We start from the raw sequence: 17,551 nt of genomic DNA on the forward strand, positions 1-17,551 counted from the left end.
TTTTCTGAATGATGTCCTGCTGTCTGATGTTCTGCTGTCTGATGTTCTGCTGACTGTTGTTCTGCTGTCTGATGTTCTGCTGACTGATGTTCTGCTGTCTGATGTTCTGCTGTCTGATGTTCTGCTGTCTGATGTTCTGCTGTCTAATGTTCTGTTGTCTGATGTTCTGTTGCCTGATGTTCTGCTGTCTGCTGTTCTGATATTCTGCTGTCTGATGTCCTGCTGTCTGATGTCCTGCTGTCTGATGTTCTGTTGTCTGATGTTCTGATGTTCTGCTGTCTGATGTTCTGATGTCCTGCTGTCTGATGTTCTGCTGTCTGATGTCCTGCTGTCTGATGTTCTGATGTTCTGCTGTCTGATGTTCTGATGTTCTGCTGTCTGCTGTTCTGATGTTCTGCTGTCTGATGTCCTGCTGTCTGATGTTCTGCTGTCTGATGTTCTGATGTTCTGCTGTCTGATGTCCTGCTGTCTGATGTCCTGCTGTCTGATGTTCTGCTGTCTGATGTTCTGTTCTGCTGTCTGATGTCCTGCTGTCTGATGTTCTGCTGTCTGATATCCTGCTGTCTGATGTTCTGCTGTTCTGCTGTCTGATGTCCTGCTGTCTGATGTTCTGCTGTCTGATGTCCTGCTGTCTGATGTTCTGCTGTCTGATGTTCTGCTGTCTGATGTCCTGCTGTCTGATGTTCTGCTGTCCTGCTGTCTGATGTTCTGCTCTCTGATGTTCTGCTGTCCTGCTGTCTGATGTTCTGCTGTCTGATGTTCTGTTCTGCTGTCTGATGTCCTGCTGTCTGATGTCCTGCTGTCTGATGTTCTGCTGTCTGATGTTCTGCTCTCTGATGTCCTGCTGTCTGATGTCCTGCTGTCTGATGTTCTGCTGTCTGATGTTCTGCTCTCTGATTTCCTGCTGTCTGATGTCCTGCTGTCTGATGTTCTGCTGTCTGATGTTCTGTTCTGCTGTCTGATGTCCTGCTGTCTGATGTTCTGCTGTCTGATGTTCTGCTATCTGATGTTCTGCTGTTTGATGTTCTGCTGTCTGATGTCCTGCTGTCTGATGTTCTGCTGTCTGATGTCCTGCTGTCTGATGTTCTGCTGTCTGATGTTCTGTTCTGCTGTCTGATGTCCTGCTGTCTAATGTTCTGATGTTCTGCTGTCTGATGTTCTGCTGTCTGATGTCCTGCTGTCTGATGTTCTGCTGTCTGATGTTCTGCTGACTGTTGTTCTGCTGTCTGATGTTCTGCTGTCTGATGTTCTGCTGACTGATGTTCTGCTGTCTGATGTTCTGCTGTCTGATGTTCTGCTGACTGATGTTCTGCTGTCTGATGTCCTGCTGTCTGATGTTCTGCTCTCTGATGTTCTGATGTTCTGCTGTCTGATGTTCTGATGTTCTGCTGTCTGCTGTTCTGATGTCCTGCTGTCTGATGTTCTGCTGTCTGATGTTCTGATGTTCTGCTGTCTGCTGTTCTGATGTCCTGCTGTCTGATGTCCTGCTGTCTGATGTTCTGCTGTCTGATGTTCTGCTCTCTGATGTCCTGCTGTCTGATGTCCTGCTGTCTGATGTTCTGCTGTCTGATGTTCTGCTGTCTGATGTCCTGCTGTCTGATGTTATGCTGTTCTGCTGTCTGATGTCCTGCTGTCTGATGTTCTGCAGTCTGATGTTCTGCTGTCTGATGTTCTGCTGTCTGATGTTCTGTTGTCTGATGTTCTGCTGTCTGATGTTCTGCTGTCTGATGTTCTGCTGTCTGATGTTCTGCTGACTGTTGTTCTGATGTTCTGCGTCTGATGTTCTGCTGTCTGATGTTCTGTTGTCTGATGTTCTGCTGTCTGATGTTCTGCAGTCTGATGTTCTGCTGTCTGATGTTCTGATGTTCTGCCGTCTGATGTCCTGCTGTCTGATGTCCTGCTGTCTGATGTTCTGCTGTCTGATGTTCTGCTGTCTGATGTCCTGCTGTCTGATGTTCTGCCTTCTGATGTTCTGATGTCCTGCTGTATGATGTTCTGCTGTCTGATGTTCTGCTGTCTGATGTTCTGCTGTCTAATGTTCTTTTGTCTGATGATCTGTTGCCTGATGTTCTGCTGTCTGCTGTTCTGATATTCTGCTGTCTGATGTCCTGCTGTCTGATGTCCTGCTGTCTGATGTTCTGTTGTCTGATGTTCTGCTGTCTGATGTTCTGCTGTCTGATGTCCTGCTGTCTGATGTTCTAATGTTCTGCTGTCTGATGTCCTGCTGTCTGATGTTCTGATGTTCTGCTGTCTGATGTTCTGATGTTCTGATGTTCTGCTGTCTGATGTTCTGCTGTCTGATGTCCTGCTGTCTGATGTCCTGCTGTCTGATGTCCTGCTGTCTGATGTTCTGCTGTCTGATGTTCTGATGTCCTTTTCTGAATGATGTTCTGTTGTCTGATGTTCTGCTGTCTGATGTGCTGCTGTCTAATGTTCTGTTGTCTGATGTTCTGTTGCCTGATGTTCTGCTGTGTGCTGTTCTGATATTCTGCTGTCTGATGTCCTGATGTCCTGCTGTCTGATATTCTGTTGTCTGATGTTCTGATGTTCTGCTGTCTGATGTTCTGATGTTCTGCTGTCTGCTGTTCTGATGTTCTGCTGTCTGATGTCCTGCTGTCTGATGTTCTGCTGTCTGATGTTCTGCTGTCTGATGTCCTGCTGTCTGATGTCCTGCTGTCTGATGTTCTGCTGTCTGATGTTCTGCTGTCTGATGTTCTGTTCTGCTGTCTGATGTCCTGCTGTCTGATGTTCTGCTGTCTGATATCCTGCTGTCTGATGTCCTGCTGTCTGATGTTCTGCTGTCTGATGTTCTGCTGTCTGATGTTCTGCTGTCTGATGTTCTGCTCTCTGATGTTCTGATGTTCTGCTGTCTGATGTTCTGATGTTCTGCTGTCTGATGTCCTGCTGTCTGATGTTCTAATGTTCTGCTGTCTGATGTCCTGCTGTCTGATGTTCTGATGTTCTGCTGTCTGATGTTCTGATGTTCTGCTGTCTGATGTCCTGCTGTCTGATGTTCTGCTGTCTGATGTTCTGCTGTCTGATGTCCTGCTGTCTGATGTCCTGCTGTCTGATGTTCTGCTGTCTGATGTTCTGCTGTCCTTTTCTGAATGATGTTCTGCTGTCTGATGTCCTGCTGTCTGATGTCCTGCTGTCTGATGTTCTGCTGTCTGATGTTCTGCTGTCCTTTTCTGAATGATGTTCTGCTGTCTGATGTTCTGCTGTCTGATGTGCTGCTGTCTAATGTTCTGTTGTCTGATGTTCTGTTGCCTGATGTTCTGCTGTCTGCTGTTCTGATATTCTGCTGTCTGATGTCCTGCTGTCTGATGTCCTGCTGTCTGATGTTCTGTTGTCTGATGTTCTGATGTCCTGCTGTCTGATGTTCTGCTGTCTGATGTCCTGCTGTCTGATGTTCTGATGTTCTGCTGTCTGATGTTCTGATGTTCTGCTGTCTGCTGTTCTGATGTTCTGCTGTCTGATGTCCTGCTGTCTGATGTTCTGCTGTCTGATGTTCTGCTGTCTGATGTTCTGCTGTCTGATGTTCTGTTCTCTGATGTTCTGTTCTGCTGTCTGATGTCCTGCTGTCTGATGTTCTGATTTTCTGCTGTCTGATGTTCTGCTGTCTGATGTTCTGCTGTCTGATGTCCTGCTGTCTGATGTTCTGCTGTCTGATGTTCTACTGTCTGATGTTCTGCTGTCTGATGTTCTGCTGACTGTTGTTCTGATGTTCTGCGTCTGATGTTCTGCTGTCTGATGTTCTGTTGTCTGATGTTCTGCTGTCTGATGTTCTGCAGTCTGATGTTCTGCTGTCTGATGTTCTGATGTTCTGCCGTCTGATGTCCTGCTGTCTGATGTTCTGCTGTCTGATGTTCTGCTGTCTGATGTCCTGCTGTCTGATGTTCTGCCTTCTGATGTTCTGATGTCCTGCTGTATGATGTTCTGCTGTCTGATGTTCTGCTGTCTGATGTTCTGCTGTCTAATGTTCTTTTGTCTGATGATCTGTTGCCTGATGTTCTGCTGTCTGCTGTTCTGATATTCTGCTGTCTGATGTCCTGCTGTCTGATGTCCTGCTGTCTGATGTTCTGTTGTCTGATGTTCTGCTGTCTGATGTTCTGATGTTCTGCTGTCTGATGTCCTGCTGTCTGATGTTCTAATGTTCTGCTGTCTGATGTCCTGCTGTCTGATGTTCTGATGTTCTGCTGTCTGATGTTCTGATGTTCTGATGTTCTGCTGTCTGATGTTCTGCTGTCTGATGTCCTGCTGTCTGATGTCCTGCTGTCTGATGTCCTGCTGTCTGATGTTCTGCTGTCTGATGTTCTGCTGTCTGATGTTCTGATGTCCTTTTCTGAATGATGTTCTGTTGTCTGATGTTCTGCTGTCTGATGTGCTGCTGTCTAATGTTCTGTTGTCTGATGTTCTGTTGCCTGATGTTCTGCTGTGTGCTGTTCTGATATTCTGCTGTCTGATGTCCTGATGTCCTGCTGTCTGATGTTCTGTTGTCTGATGTTCTGATGTTCTGCTGTCTGATGTTCTGATGTTCTGCTGTCTGCTGTTCTGATGTTCTGCTGTCTGATGTCCTGCTGTCTGATGTTCTGCTGTCTGATGTTCTGATGTTCTGCTGTCTGATGTCCTGCTGTCTGATGTCCTGCTGTCTGATGTTCTGCTGTCTGATGTTCTGCTGTCTGATGTTCTGTTCTGCTGTCTGATGTCCTGCTGTCTGATGTTCTGCTGTCTGATATCCTGCTGTCTGATGTCCTGCTGTCTGATGTTCTGCTGTCTGATGTTCTGCTGTCTGATGTTCTGCTCTCTGATGTTCTGATGTTCTGCTGTCTGATGTTCTGATGTTCTGCTGTCTGATGTCCTGCTGTCTGATGTTCTAATGTTCTGCTGTCTGATGTCCTGCTGTCTGATGTTCTGATGTTCTGCTGTCTGATGTTCTGATGTTCTGCTGTCTGCTGTTCTGATGTTCTGCTGTCTGATGTCCTGCTGTCTGATGTTCTGCTGTCTGATGTTCTGCTGTCTGATGTCCTGCTGTCTGATGTCCTGCTGTCTGATGTCCTGCTGTCTGATGTTCTGCTGTCTGATGTTCTGCTGTCCTTTTCTGAATGATGTTCTGCTGTCTGATGTTCTGCTGTCTGATGTGCTGCTGTCTAATGTTCTGTTGTCTGATGTTCTGTTGCCTGATGTTCTGCTGTCTGCTGTTCTGATATTCTGCTGTCTGATGTCCTGCTGTCTGATGTCCAGCTGTCTGATGTTCTGTTGTCTGATGTTCTGATGTTCTGCTGTCTGATGTTCTGATGTCCTGCTGTCTGATGTTCTGCTGTCTGATGTCCTGCTGTCTGATGTTCTGATGTTCTGCTGTCTGATGTTCTGATGTTCTGCTGTCTGCTGTTCTGATGTTCTGCTGTCTGATGTCCTGCTGTCTGATGTTCTGCTGTCTGATGTTCTGATGTTCTGCTGTCTGATGTCCTGCTGTCTGATGTCCTGCTGTCTGATGTTCTGCTGTCTGATGTTCTGCTGTCTGATGTTCTGTTCTGCTGTCTGATGTCCTGCTGTCTGATGTTCTGCTGTCTGATATCCTGCTGTCTGATGTTCTGCTGTTCTGCTGTCTGATGTCCTGCTGTCTGATGTTATGATGTTCTGCTGTCTGATGTCCTGCTGTCTGATGTTCTGCTGTCTGATGTCCTGCTGTCTGATGTTCTGCTGTCTGATGTTCTGCTGTCTGATGTCCTGCTGTCTGATGTTCTGCTGTCCTGCTGTCTGATGTTCTGCTCTCTGATGTTCTGCTGTCCTGCTGTCTGATGTTCTGCTGTCTGATGTTCTGTTCTGCTGTCTGATGTCCTGCTGTCTGATGTTCTGCTGTCTGATGTCCTGCTCTCTGATGTCCTGCTGTCTGATGTCCTGCTGTCTGATGTTCTGCTGTCTGATGTTCTGCTGTCTGATGTCCTGCTGTCTGATGTTCTGCTGTTCTGCTGTCTGATGTCCTGCTGTCTGATGTTCTGCTGTCTGATGTTCTGCTGTCTGATGTTCTGTTGTCTGATGTTCTGTTGTCTGATGTTCTTATGTTCTGCTGTCTGATGTTCTGCTATCTGATGTTCTGCTGTTTGATGTTCTGCTGTCTGATGTTCTGCTGTCTGATGTCCTGCTGTCTGATGTTCTGCTGTCTGATGTTCTGTTCCGCTGTCTGATGTCCTGCTGTCTAATGTTCTGATGTTCTGCTGTCTGATGTTCTGCTGTCTGATGTCCTGCTGTCTGATGTTCTGCTGTCTGATGTTCTGCTGACTGTTGTTCTGCTGTCTGATGTTCTGCTGTCTGATGTTCTGCTGACTGATGTTCTGCTGTCTGATGTTCTGCTGTCTGATGTTCTGCTGACTGATGTTCTGCTGTCTGATGTCCTGCTGTCTGATGTTCTGCTCTCTGATGTTCTGATGTTCTGCTGTCTGATGTTCTGATGTTCTGCTGTCTGCTGTTCTGATGTCCTGCTGTCTGATGTTCTGCTGTCTGATGTTCTGATGTTCTGCTGTCTGCTGTTCTGATGTCCTGCTGTCTCATGTTCTGCTGTCTGATGTTCTGCTGTCTGATGTTCTGCTGTCTGATGTTCTGCTGTCTGATGTTCTGCTGACTGATGTTCTGCTGTCTGATGTCCTGCTGTCTGATGTTCTGCTCTCTGATGTTCTGATGTTCTGCTGTCTGATGTTCTGATGTTCTGCTGTCTGCTGTTCTGATGTCCTGCTGTCTGATGTTCTGCTGTCTGATGTTCTGATGTTCTGCTGTCTGCTGTTCTGATGTCCTGCTGTCTGATGTTCTGCTGTCTGATGTTCTGCTGTCTGATGTTCTGCTCTCTGATGTCCTGCTGTCTGATGTTCTGCTGTCTGATGTTCTGCTGTCTGATGTCCTGCTGTCTGATGTTCTGCTGTTCTGCTGTCTGATGTCCTGCTGTCTGATGTTCTGCAGTCTGATGTTCTGCTGTCTCATGTTCTGTTGTCTGATGTTCTGTTGTCTGATGTTCTGATGTTCTGCTGTCTGATGTTCTGCTATCTGATGTTCTGCTGTCTGATGTTCTGCTGTCTGATGTCCTGCTGTCTGATGTTCTGCTGTCTGATGTTCTGTTCTGCTGTCTGATGTCCTGCTGTCTGATGTTCTGCCGTCTGATGTCCTGCTGTCTGATGTCCTGCTGTCTGATGTTCTGCTGTCTGATGTTCTGCTGTCTGATGTCCTGCTGTCTGATGTTCTGCCTTCTGATGTTCTGATGTCCTGCTGTATGATGTTCTGCTGTCTGATGTTCTGCTGTCTGATGTTCTGCTGTCTAATGTTCTTTTGTCTGATGATCTGTTGCCTGATGTTCTGCTGTCTGCTGTTCTGATATTCTGCTGTCTGATGTCCTGCTGTCTGATGTCCTGCTGTCTGATGTTCTGTTGTCTGATGTTCTGCTGTCTGATGTTCTGATGTTCTGCTGTCTGATGTCCTGCTGTCTGATGTTCTAATGTTCTGCTGTCTAATGTCCTGCTGTCTGATGTTCTGATGTTCTGCTGTCTGATGTTCTGATGTTCTGATGTTCTGCTGTCTGATGTTCTGCTGTCTGATGTCCTGCTGTCTGATGTCCTGCTGTCTGATGTCCTGCTGTCTGATGTTCTGCTGTCTGATGTTCTGCTGTCTGATGTTCTGATGTCCTTTTCTGAATGATGTTCTGTTGTCTGATGTTCTGCTGTCTGATGTGCTGCTGTCTAATGTTCTGTTGTCTGATGTTCTGTTGCCTGATGTTCTGCTGTGTGCTGTTCTGATATTCTGCTGTCTGATGTCCTGCTGTCTGATGTTCTGTTGTCTGATGTTCTGCTGTCTGATGTTCTGATGTTCTGCTGTCTGCTGTTCTGATGTTCTGCTGTCTGATGTCCTGCTGTCTGATGTTCTGCTGTCTGATGTTCTGATGTTCTGCTGTCTGATGTCCTGCTGTCTGATGTCCTGCTGTCTGATGTTCTGCTGTCTGATGTTCTGCTGTCTGATGTTCTGTTCTGCTGTCTGATGTCCTGCTGTCTGATGTTCTGCTGTCTGATATCCTGCTGTCTGATGTCCTGCTGTCTGATGTTCTGCTGTCTGATGTTCTGCTGTCTGATGTTCTGCTGTCTGATGTTCTGCTCTCTGATGTTCTGATGTTCTGCTGTCTGATGTTCTGATGTTCTGCTGTCTGATGTCCTGCTGTCTGATGTTCTAATGTTCTGCTGTCTGATGTCCTGCTGTCTGATGTTCTGATGTTCTGCTGTCTGATGTTCTGATGTTCTGCTGTCTGCTGTTCTGATGTTCTGCTGTCTGATGTCCTGCTGTCTGATGTTCTGCTGTCTGATGTTCTGCTGTCTGATGTCCTGCTGTCTGATGTCCTGCTGTCTGATGTCCTGCTGTCTGATGTTCTGCTGTCTGATGTTCTGCTGTCCTTTTCTGAATGATGTTCTGCTGTCTGATGTTCTGCTGTCTGATGTGCTGCTGTCTAATGTTCTGTTGTCTGATGTTCTGTTGCCTGATGTTCTGCTGTCTGCTGTTCTGATATTCTGCTGTCTGATGTCCTGCTGTCTGATGTCCTGCTGTCTGATGTTCTGTTGTCTGATGTTCTGATGTTCTGCTGTCTGATGTTCTGATGTCCTGCTGTCTGATGTTCTGCTGTCTGATGTCCTGCTGTCTGATGTTCTGATGTTCTGCTGTCTGATGTTCTGATGTTCTGCTGTCTGCTGTTCTGATGTTCTGCTGTCTGATGTCCTGCTGTCTGATGTTCTGCTGTCTGATGTTCTGATGTTCTGCTGTCTGATGTCCTGCTGTCTGATGTCCTGCTGTCTGATGTTCTGCTGTCTGATGTTCTGCTGTCTGATGTTCTGTTCTGCTGTCTGATGTCCTGCTGTCTGATGTTCTGCTGTCTGATATCCTGCTGTCTGATGTTCTGCTGTTCTGCTGTCTGATGTCCTGCTGTCTGATGTTATGATGTTCTGCTGTCTGATGTCCTGCTGTCTGATGTTCTGCTGTCTGATGTCCTGCTGTCTGATGTTCTGCTGTCTGATGTTCTGCTGTCTGATGTCCTGCTGTCTAATGTTCTGCTGTCCTGCTGTCTGATGTTCTGCTCTCTGATGTTCGGCTGTCCTGCTGTCTGATGTTCTGCTGTCTGATGTTCTGTTCTGCTGTCTGATGTCCTGCTGTCTGATGTTCTGCTGTCTGATGTCCTGCTCTCTGATGTCCTGCTGTCTGATGTCCTGCTGTCTGATGTTCTGCTGTCTGATGTTCTGCTGTCTGATGTCCTGCTGTCTGATGTTCTGCTGTTCTGCTGTCTGATGTCCTGCTGTCTGATGTTCTGCTGTCTGATGTTCTGCTGTCTGATGTTCTGTTGTCTGATGTTCTGTTGTCTGATGTTCTGATGTTCTGCTGTCTGATGTTCTGCTATCTGATGTTCTGCTGTTTGATGTTCTGCTGTCTGATGTTCTGCTGTCTGATGTCCTGCTGTCTGATGTTCTGCTGTCTGATGTTCTGTTCTGCTGTCTGATGTCCTGCTGTCTAATGTTCTGATGTTCTGCTGTCTGATGTTCTGCTGTCTGATGTCCTGCTGTCTGATGTTCTGCTGTCTGATGTTCTGCTGACTGTTGTTCTGCTGTCTGATGTTCTGCTGTCTGATGTTCTGCTGACTGATGTTCTGCTGTCTGATGTTCTGCTGTCTGATGTTCTGCTGACTGATGTTCTGCTGTCTGATGTCCTGCTGTCTGATGTTCTGCTCTCTGATGTTCTGATTTTCTGCTGTCTGATGTTCTGATGTTCTGCTGTCTGCTGTTCTGATGTCCTGCTGTCTGATGTTCTGCTGTCTGATGTTCTGATGTTCTGCTGTCTGCTGTTCTGATGTCCTGCTGTCTGATGTTCTGCTGTCTGATGTTCTGCTGTCTGATGTTCTGCTGTCTGATGTTCTGCTGTCTGATGTTCTGCTGACTGATGTTCTGCTGTCTGATGTCCTGCTGTCTGATGTTCTGCTCTCTGATGTTCTGATGTTCTGCTGTCTGATGTTCTGATGTTCTGCTGTCTGCTGTTCTGATGTCCTGCTGTCTGATGTTCTGCTGTCTGATGTTCTGATGTTCTGCTGTCTGCTGTTCTGATGTCCTGCTGTCTGATGTTCTGCTGTCTGATGTTCTGCTGTCTGATGTTCTGCTCTCTGATGTCCTGCTGTCTGATGTTCTGCTGTCTGATGTTCTGCTGTCTGATGTCCTGCTGTCTGATGTTCTGCTGTTCTGCTGTCTGATGTCCTGCTGTCTGATGTTCTGCAGTCTGATGTTCTGCTGTCTGATGTTCTGTTGTCTGATGTTCTGTTGTCTGATGTTCTGATGTTCTGCTGTCTGATGTTCTGCTATCTGATGTTCTGCTGTCTGATGTTCTGCTGTCTGATGTCCTGCTGTCTGATGTTCTGCTCTGCTGTCTGATGTCCTGCTGTCTGATGTTCTGCTGTCTGATGTTCTGCTGTCTGATGTTCTGCTGTCTGATGTCCTGCTGTCTGATGTTCTGCTGTCTGATGTTCTGCTGTCTGATGTTCTGCTGTCTGATGTTCTGTTGTTCTGCTGTCTGATGTCCTGCTGTCTGATGTTCTGATGTTCTGCTGTCTGATGTTCTGCTGTCTGATGTTCTGCTGTCTGATGTCCTGCTGTCTGATGTTCTGCTGTTCTGCTGTTCTGATGTTCTGCTCTCTGATGTTCTGCTGTCTGATGTTATGATGTTCTGCTGTCTGATGTCCTGCTGTCTGATGTTCTGCTGTCTGATGTTCTGATGTTCTGCTGTCTGATGTCCTGCTGACTGATGTTCTGCTGTATGATGTTCTGCTGTCTGATATTCTGCTGTCTGATGTTCTGCTGTCTGATGTCCTGCTGTCTGATGTTCTGCTGTCTGATGTTCTGCTGTCTGATGTTCTGCTGTCTGATGTTCTGCTGTCTGATGTTCTGCTGTCTGATGTCCTGCTGACTGATGTTCTGCTTTCTGATGTTCTGCTGTCTGATGTTCTGATGTCCTGCTGTCTGATGTTCTGCTGTCTGATGTCTGATGTTCTGCTGTCTGATGTTCTGCTGTTTGATGTTCTGCTGGCTTATGTTCTGCTGTCTGATGTTCTGCTGACTGATGTTCTGGTGTCCTGCTGTCTGATGTTCTGCTGTCTGATGTTCTGCTGTCTGATGTTCTGCTGTCTTATGTTCTGTTGTCTGATGTCTGATGTTCTGCTGTCTGATGTTCTGGTGTCTTGCTGTCTGATGTTCTGCTGTCTGATGTTCTGCTGTCTGATGTCCTGCTGTCTGATGTTCTGTTTTCTGATGTTCTGCTGTCTGATGTTCTGGTGTCCTGCTGTCTGATGTTCTGCTGTCTGATGTTCTGCTGTCTGATGTTCTGCTGTCTGATGTCCTGCTGTCTGATGTTCTGCTGTTCTGATGTTCTGCTGTCTGATGTTCTGCTGTCTGATGTCCTGCTGTCTGATGTTCTGCTGTCTGATGTTCTGATGTTCTGCTGTCTGATGTCCTGCTGACTGATGTCCTGCTGTCTGATGTTCTGCTGTCTGATGTTCTGCTGTCTGATGTCCTGCTGTCTGATGTCCTGCTGACTGATGTTCTGCTGTATGATGTTCTGCTGTCTGATGTTCTGCTGTCTTATGTCCTGCTGTCTGATGTTCTGCTGTCTGATGTTCTGCTGTCTGATGTTCTGCTGTCTGATGTTCTGCTGTCTGATGTCCTGCTGTCTGATGTTCTGCTGTCTGATGTTCTGCTGTCTGATGTCCTGCTGTCTGATGTTCTGCTGTCTTATGTCCTGCTGACTGATGTTCTGCTGTCTGATGTTCTGCTGTCTGATGTCTGATGTTCTGCTGTCTTATGTTCTGCTGTCTGATGTTCTGATGTCCTGCTGTCTGATGTTCTGCTGTCTGATGTTCTGCTGGCTGATGTTCTGCTGTCTGATGTTCTGCTGTCTGATGTTCTGCTGACTGATGTTCTGGTGTCCTGCTGTCTGATGTTCTGCTGTCTGATGTTCTGCTGTCTGATGTTCTGCTGTCTGATGTTCTGCTGTCTGATGTTCTGCTGTCTGATGTTCTGCTGTCTGATGTCCTGCTGACTGATGTTCTGCTGTCTGATGTTCTGCTGTCTGATGTTCTGATGTCCTGCTGTCTGATGTTCTGCTGTCTGATGTCTGATGTTCTGCTGTCTGATGTTCTGCTGTCTGATGTTCTGCTGGCTGATGTTCTGCTGTCTGATGTTCTGCTGACTGATGTTCTGGTGTCCTGCTGTCTGATGTTCTGCTGTCTGATGTTCTGCTGTCTGATGTTCTGCTGTCTTATGTTCTGTTGTCTGATGTCCTGATGTTCTGCTGTCTGATGTTCTGGTGTCTTGCTGTCTGATGTTCTGCTGTCTGATGTCCTGCTGTCTGATGTTCTGTTTTCTGATGTTCTGCTGTCTGATGTTCTGGTGTCCTGCTGTCTGATGTTCTGCTGTCTGATGTTCTGCTGTCTGATGTTCTGCTGTCTGATGTCCTGCTGTCTGATGTTCTGCTGTTCTGATGTTCTGCTGTCTGATGTTCTGCTGTCTGATGTTATGATGTTCTGCTGTCTGATGTCCTGCTGTCTGATGTTCTGCTGTCTGATGTTCTGATGTTCTGCTGTCTGATGTCCTGCTGACTGATGTCCTGCTGTCTGATGTTCTGCTGTCTGATGTTCTGCTGTCTGATGTCCTGCTGTCTGATGTCCTGCTGACTGATGTTCTGCTGTATTATGTTCTGCTGTCTGATGTTCTGCTGTCTTATGTCCTGCTGTCTGATGTTCTGCTGTCTGATGTTCTGCTGTCTGATGTTCTGCTGTCTGATGTCCTGCTGTCTGATGTTCTGCTGTCTGATGTTCTGCTGTCTGATGTCCTGCTGTCTGATGTTCTGCTGTCTTATGTCCTGCTGACTGATGTTCTGCTGTCTGATGTCTGATGTTCTGCTGTCTGATGTTCTGATGTCCTGCTGTCTGATGTTCTGCTGTCTGATGTTCTGCTGGCTGATGTTCTGCTGTCTGATGTTCTGCTGTCTGATGTTCTGCTGACTGATGTTCTGGTGTCCTGCTGTCTGATGTTCTGCTGTCTGATGTTCTGCTGTCTGATGTTCTGCTGTCTGATGTCCTGCTGTCTGATGTTCTGCTGTCTGATGTCCTGCTGTCTGATGTCCAGCTGTCTTATGTTCTGCTGTCTGATGTTCGGCTGTCCGATGTCCTGCTGTCTGATGTTCTGCTGTCTGATGTCCTGCTGACTGATGTTCTGCTGTCTGATGTTCTGCTGTCTGATGTTCTGATGTCCTGCTGTCTGATGTTCTGCTGTCTGATGTCTGATGTTCTGCTGTCTGATGTTCTGCTGTCTGATGTTCTGCTGGCTGATGTTCTGCTGTCTGATGTTCTGCTGTCTGATGTTCTGCTGACTGATGTTCTGGTGTCCTGCTGTCTGATGTTCTGCTGTCTGATGTTCTGCTGTCTGATGTTCTGCTGTCTGATGTCCTATTTTTCTGCTGTCTGATGTTCTGGTGTCTTGCTGTCTGATGTTCTGCTGTCTGATGTTCTGCTGTCTGATGTCCTGCTGTCTGATGTTCTGTTGTCTGATGTTCTGCTGTCTGATGTTCTGCTGTCTGATGTTCTGCTGTCTGATGTTCTGCTGTCTGTTGTCCTGCTGTCTGATGTTCTGCTGTCTGATGTTCTGATGTTCTGCTGTCTGATGTTCTGCTGTCTGATGTGCTGCTGTCTGATGTCCTGCAGTCTGATGTTCTGCTGTCTGATGTTCTGCTGTCTGATGTTCTGCTGTCTGATGTTCTGCTGTCTGATGTTCTGATGTCCTGCTGTCTGATGTTCTGCTGTCTGATGTCTGATGTTCTGCTGTCTGATGTTCTGCTGTCTGATGTTCTGATGTCCTGCTGTCTGATGTTCTGCTGTCTGATGTTCTGATGTCTGATGTTCTGCTGTCTAATGTTCTGCTGTCTGATGTTCTGCTGTCTGATGTTCTGCTGACTGATGTTCTGGTGTCCTGCTGTCTGATGTTCTGCTGTCTGATGTTCTGCTGTCTGATGTTCTGCTGTCTGATGTCCTGATGTTCTGCTGTCTGATGTTCTGGTGTCTTGCTGTCTGATGTTCTGCTGTCTGATGTTCTGCTGACTGATGTTCTGCTGTCTGATGTTCTGCTGTCTGTTGTCCTGATGTTCTGCTGTCTGATGTTCTGCTGACTGATGTTCTGCTGTCTGATGTTCTGCTGTCTGATGTTCTGCTGTCTGATGTCCTGATGTTCTGCTGTCTGATGTTCTGCTGTCTGATGTTCTGATGTCCTGCTGTCTGATGTTCTGCTGTCTGATGTTCTGGTGTCTGATGCTGCACTGAACAAAAATAGAAACGCAACATGTAAAGTGTTGGTCCCATGTTTCAAAAGCTAAAATAAAAAAATCCCAGAAATGTTCCATACGCACAAAAAGCTTATTTCTCTCCAATTTTGTTCACAAATTTGTTTACATCCCTGTTAGTGAGCATTTCTCCTTTGCCAAGATAATCCATCCACCTGATTATGCTTGAGTGACAAGCATCATCAACTTGGGCACAGGATTTGTCGGTATAGCCTCTCCCAGTTAAATCAGACATCTACTTCCTACTATACTTCCTGGCTGTACTCTGTTCTGATTGGCTGCCTGTGTGTCTCTCCTATTCTGATTGGCTCCCTCTCTCTCTGTGTGTGTGGTCCAGTTAGGAGGCTCCTTCCTGCTTGCTGTGGGTGTGTGGGTACTGGTGGACCCTATGGGCTTCAGGGAGATCGTAGCAGCCAACCCTCTGCTCTTCACTGGGGTCTACATCATCCTGGCCATGGGGGCAATGCTCTTCCTCCTCGGCTTCCTGGGCTGCTGCGGAGCCATCCGGGAGAACAAGTGTCTGCTGCTCTTTGTAAGTTCAGAGTGTTTTAATGGTGCTATAAACATTCCTGGGCTGCTGCTCTTTGTAAGTTCAGAGTGTTATAATGGTGCTATAAACATTCCTGGGCTGCTGCTCTTTGTAAGTTCAGAGTGTTTTAATGGTGCTATAAACATTCCTGGGCTGCTGCTCTTTGTAAGTTCAGAGTGTTATAATGGTGCTATAAACATTCCTGGGCTGCTGCTCTTTGTAAGTTCAGAGTGTTATAATGGTGCTATAAACATTCCTGGGCTGCTGCTCTTTGTACGTTCAGAGTGTTATAATGGTGTTATAAACATTCCTGGGCTGCTGCTCTTTGTAAGTCAACTACTCTACATTATGATTGGTTAGCGCTGTTGGTTTGTCAGCATGTCAAATGACATAAAGCAGTGCTGGTAATTGGATATTGCTGATAAGCTGCGTGAAAACCAATCAGGTGACAGCTATTTCCCTTCTGACCCTTCATCCCGTCTCCACTAATCATTATGGTTGCCTATATAGATGGCTCAGCTGGTAACTTGGAGCCCAGTGCTGGAAAACGCTGGGCTATTCAGGTAGTACAACGATATAAGAAATAGTGCCACCTAGTGGACTAAATGATGTTGTGTTAATTATTGGTCACTGAAACGGAAGAGACCTTTGACTTATATTTTATTTATTATTTATTTTACCTTTATTTAGCTAGGCAAGTCAGTTAAGAACAAATTCTTATTTTCAATAACGGCCTAGGAACAGTGGGTTAACTGCCTTGTTCAGGGGCAGAACGACAGATTTGTACCTTGTCAGCTCGGGGATTCGATCTCTCTGTCTGTATATTGAGTTTTATTCATGAGGTTCCATATGTTAGCATCCATTATTTTATTTTAAAAATTTAATGTGTTTAGTGAATGAAGTCAATGTTCTGATTGTCCCTCTTCTCTCTCCCTCTCCTCAGTTCTTCATGCTCATCCTGGTCATCTTCCTGGCAGAGTTAGCAGCAGCCATCTTGGCCTTCATATTCCGGGAGCATGTGAGTGCTTCTCTGTTTCTGTCTCTGATTGGAATCAGGTAACTTTATTAGGACGTTACGTCCATATTAGGACAGGGTGGACTTACCCTATCAGACATCAGTCCCAGATATGACCATGAGGGACGCCTGTTATGGGGTTGTCAAACAAACCTGCCATGGGAGAATCTTTACTGAAAGTGCTTCGAGGAATCAACTAGAACAGGGAAACAGTACCTTGCCATTGCTACAGTAATGGGCTTGTCCAAGCAAACAAACTCACCGTAAAGCACCTGGTAACGATTCTCAATTAGATTCGGGCCAAAGGTATCAAGACGATTAAGAGGTTGCCGTGGTTTTAAAAGGACATCTGAACTATTCGGTAGAATCCTAAAGACACGCTTCTTTATTGTGCAGCTCACCAGAGAGAAGTTTACCAGAGATCTGAAGAGACACTACCAGGGACACAACAACACTGACGTCTTCACCTCCACGTGGAACGCCCTCATGACCACCGTAAGACTCCTGTCAGGGTCCACGGCTCCAGAGACAGTCCACTCTGTCCATTATTAGTATCAGCCTCATTTCTGTCTGTATAGAACATCACTATACAGTACTGATCTACCATGTCTCTGTCTGTATAGAACAGTACTGATCTACCATGTCTCTCTGTATAGAACGTCACTATACAGTACTGATCTACCATGTCTCTCTTTCTGTATAGAACATCACTATACAGTACTGATCTACCATGTCTCTGTCTGTATAGAACATCACTATACAGTACTGATCTACCATGTCTCTGTCTGTATAGAACATCACTATACAGTACTGATCTACCATGTCTCTCTGTCTGTATAGAACATCACTATACAGTACTGATCTACCATGTCTCTGTCTGTATAGAACACCACTATACAGTACTGATCTACCATGTCTCTGTCTGTATAGAACAGTACTGATCTACCATGTCTCTGTCTGTCTGTATAGAACATCACTATACAGTACTGATCTACCATGTCTCTCTGTCTGTCTGTATAGAACAGTACTGATCTACCATGTCTCTGTCTGTCTGTATAGAACATCACTATACAGTACTAATCTACCATGTCTCTCTGTCTGTATAGAACATCACTATACAGTATTGATCTACCATGTCTCTCTGTCTGTATAGAACATCACTATACAGTACTGATCTACCATGTCTCTCTGTCTGTATAGAACATCACTATACAGTACTGATCTACCATGTCTCTCTGTCTGTATAGAACATCACTATACAGTACTGATCTACCATGTCTCTCTGTCTGTCTGTATAGAACAGTACTGATCTACCATGTCTCTCTGTCTGTATAGAACATCACTATACAGTACTGATCTACCATGTCTCTGTCTGTATAGAACATCACTATACAGTACTGATCTACCATGTCTCTGTCTGTATAGAACAGTACTGATCTACCATGTCTCTGTCTGTCTGTATAGAACATCACTATACAGTACTGATCTACCATGTCTCTGTCTGTATAGAACAGTACTGATCTACCATGTCTCTCTGTCTGTATAGAACATCACTATACAGTACTGATCTACCATGTCTCTGTCTGTCAGTATAGAACATCACTATACAGTACTGATCT

The 17,551-nt window shown here is 46.1% G+C and overlaps 1 protein-coding gene across 1 annotated transcript in view; it reads left to right on the forward strand.

Moving 5' to 3' along the window:
- LOC106593603 (tetraspanin-18B) overlaps window positions 1-17,551 on the forward strand; it is a 252,528-nt gene that overhangs the window by 224,443 nt on the left and 10,534 nt on the right. The window contains exons 4-6 of the mRNA XM_045689719.2: window positions 14,726-14,920; window positions 15,861-15,935; window positions 16,329-16,427. Of these exons, the coding sequence (XP_045545675.1) occupies window positions 14,726-14,920; window positions 15,861-15,935; window positions 16,329-16,427 (369 nt within the window). The remainder of the gene's footprint in view (window positions 1-14,725; window positions 14,921-15,860; window positions 15,936-16,328; window positions 16,428-17,551) is intronic.

This window comes from Salmo salar, chromosome 11, assembly GCF_965601325.2.
Source record: "Salmo salar chromosome 11, fSalSal1, whole genome shotgun sequence".
Classification (NCBI taxonomy): Eukaryota; Metazoa; Chordata; class Actinopteri; order Salmoniformes; family Salmonidae; genus Salmo; species Salmo salar.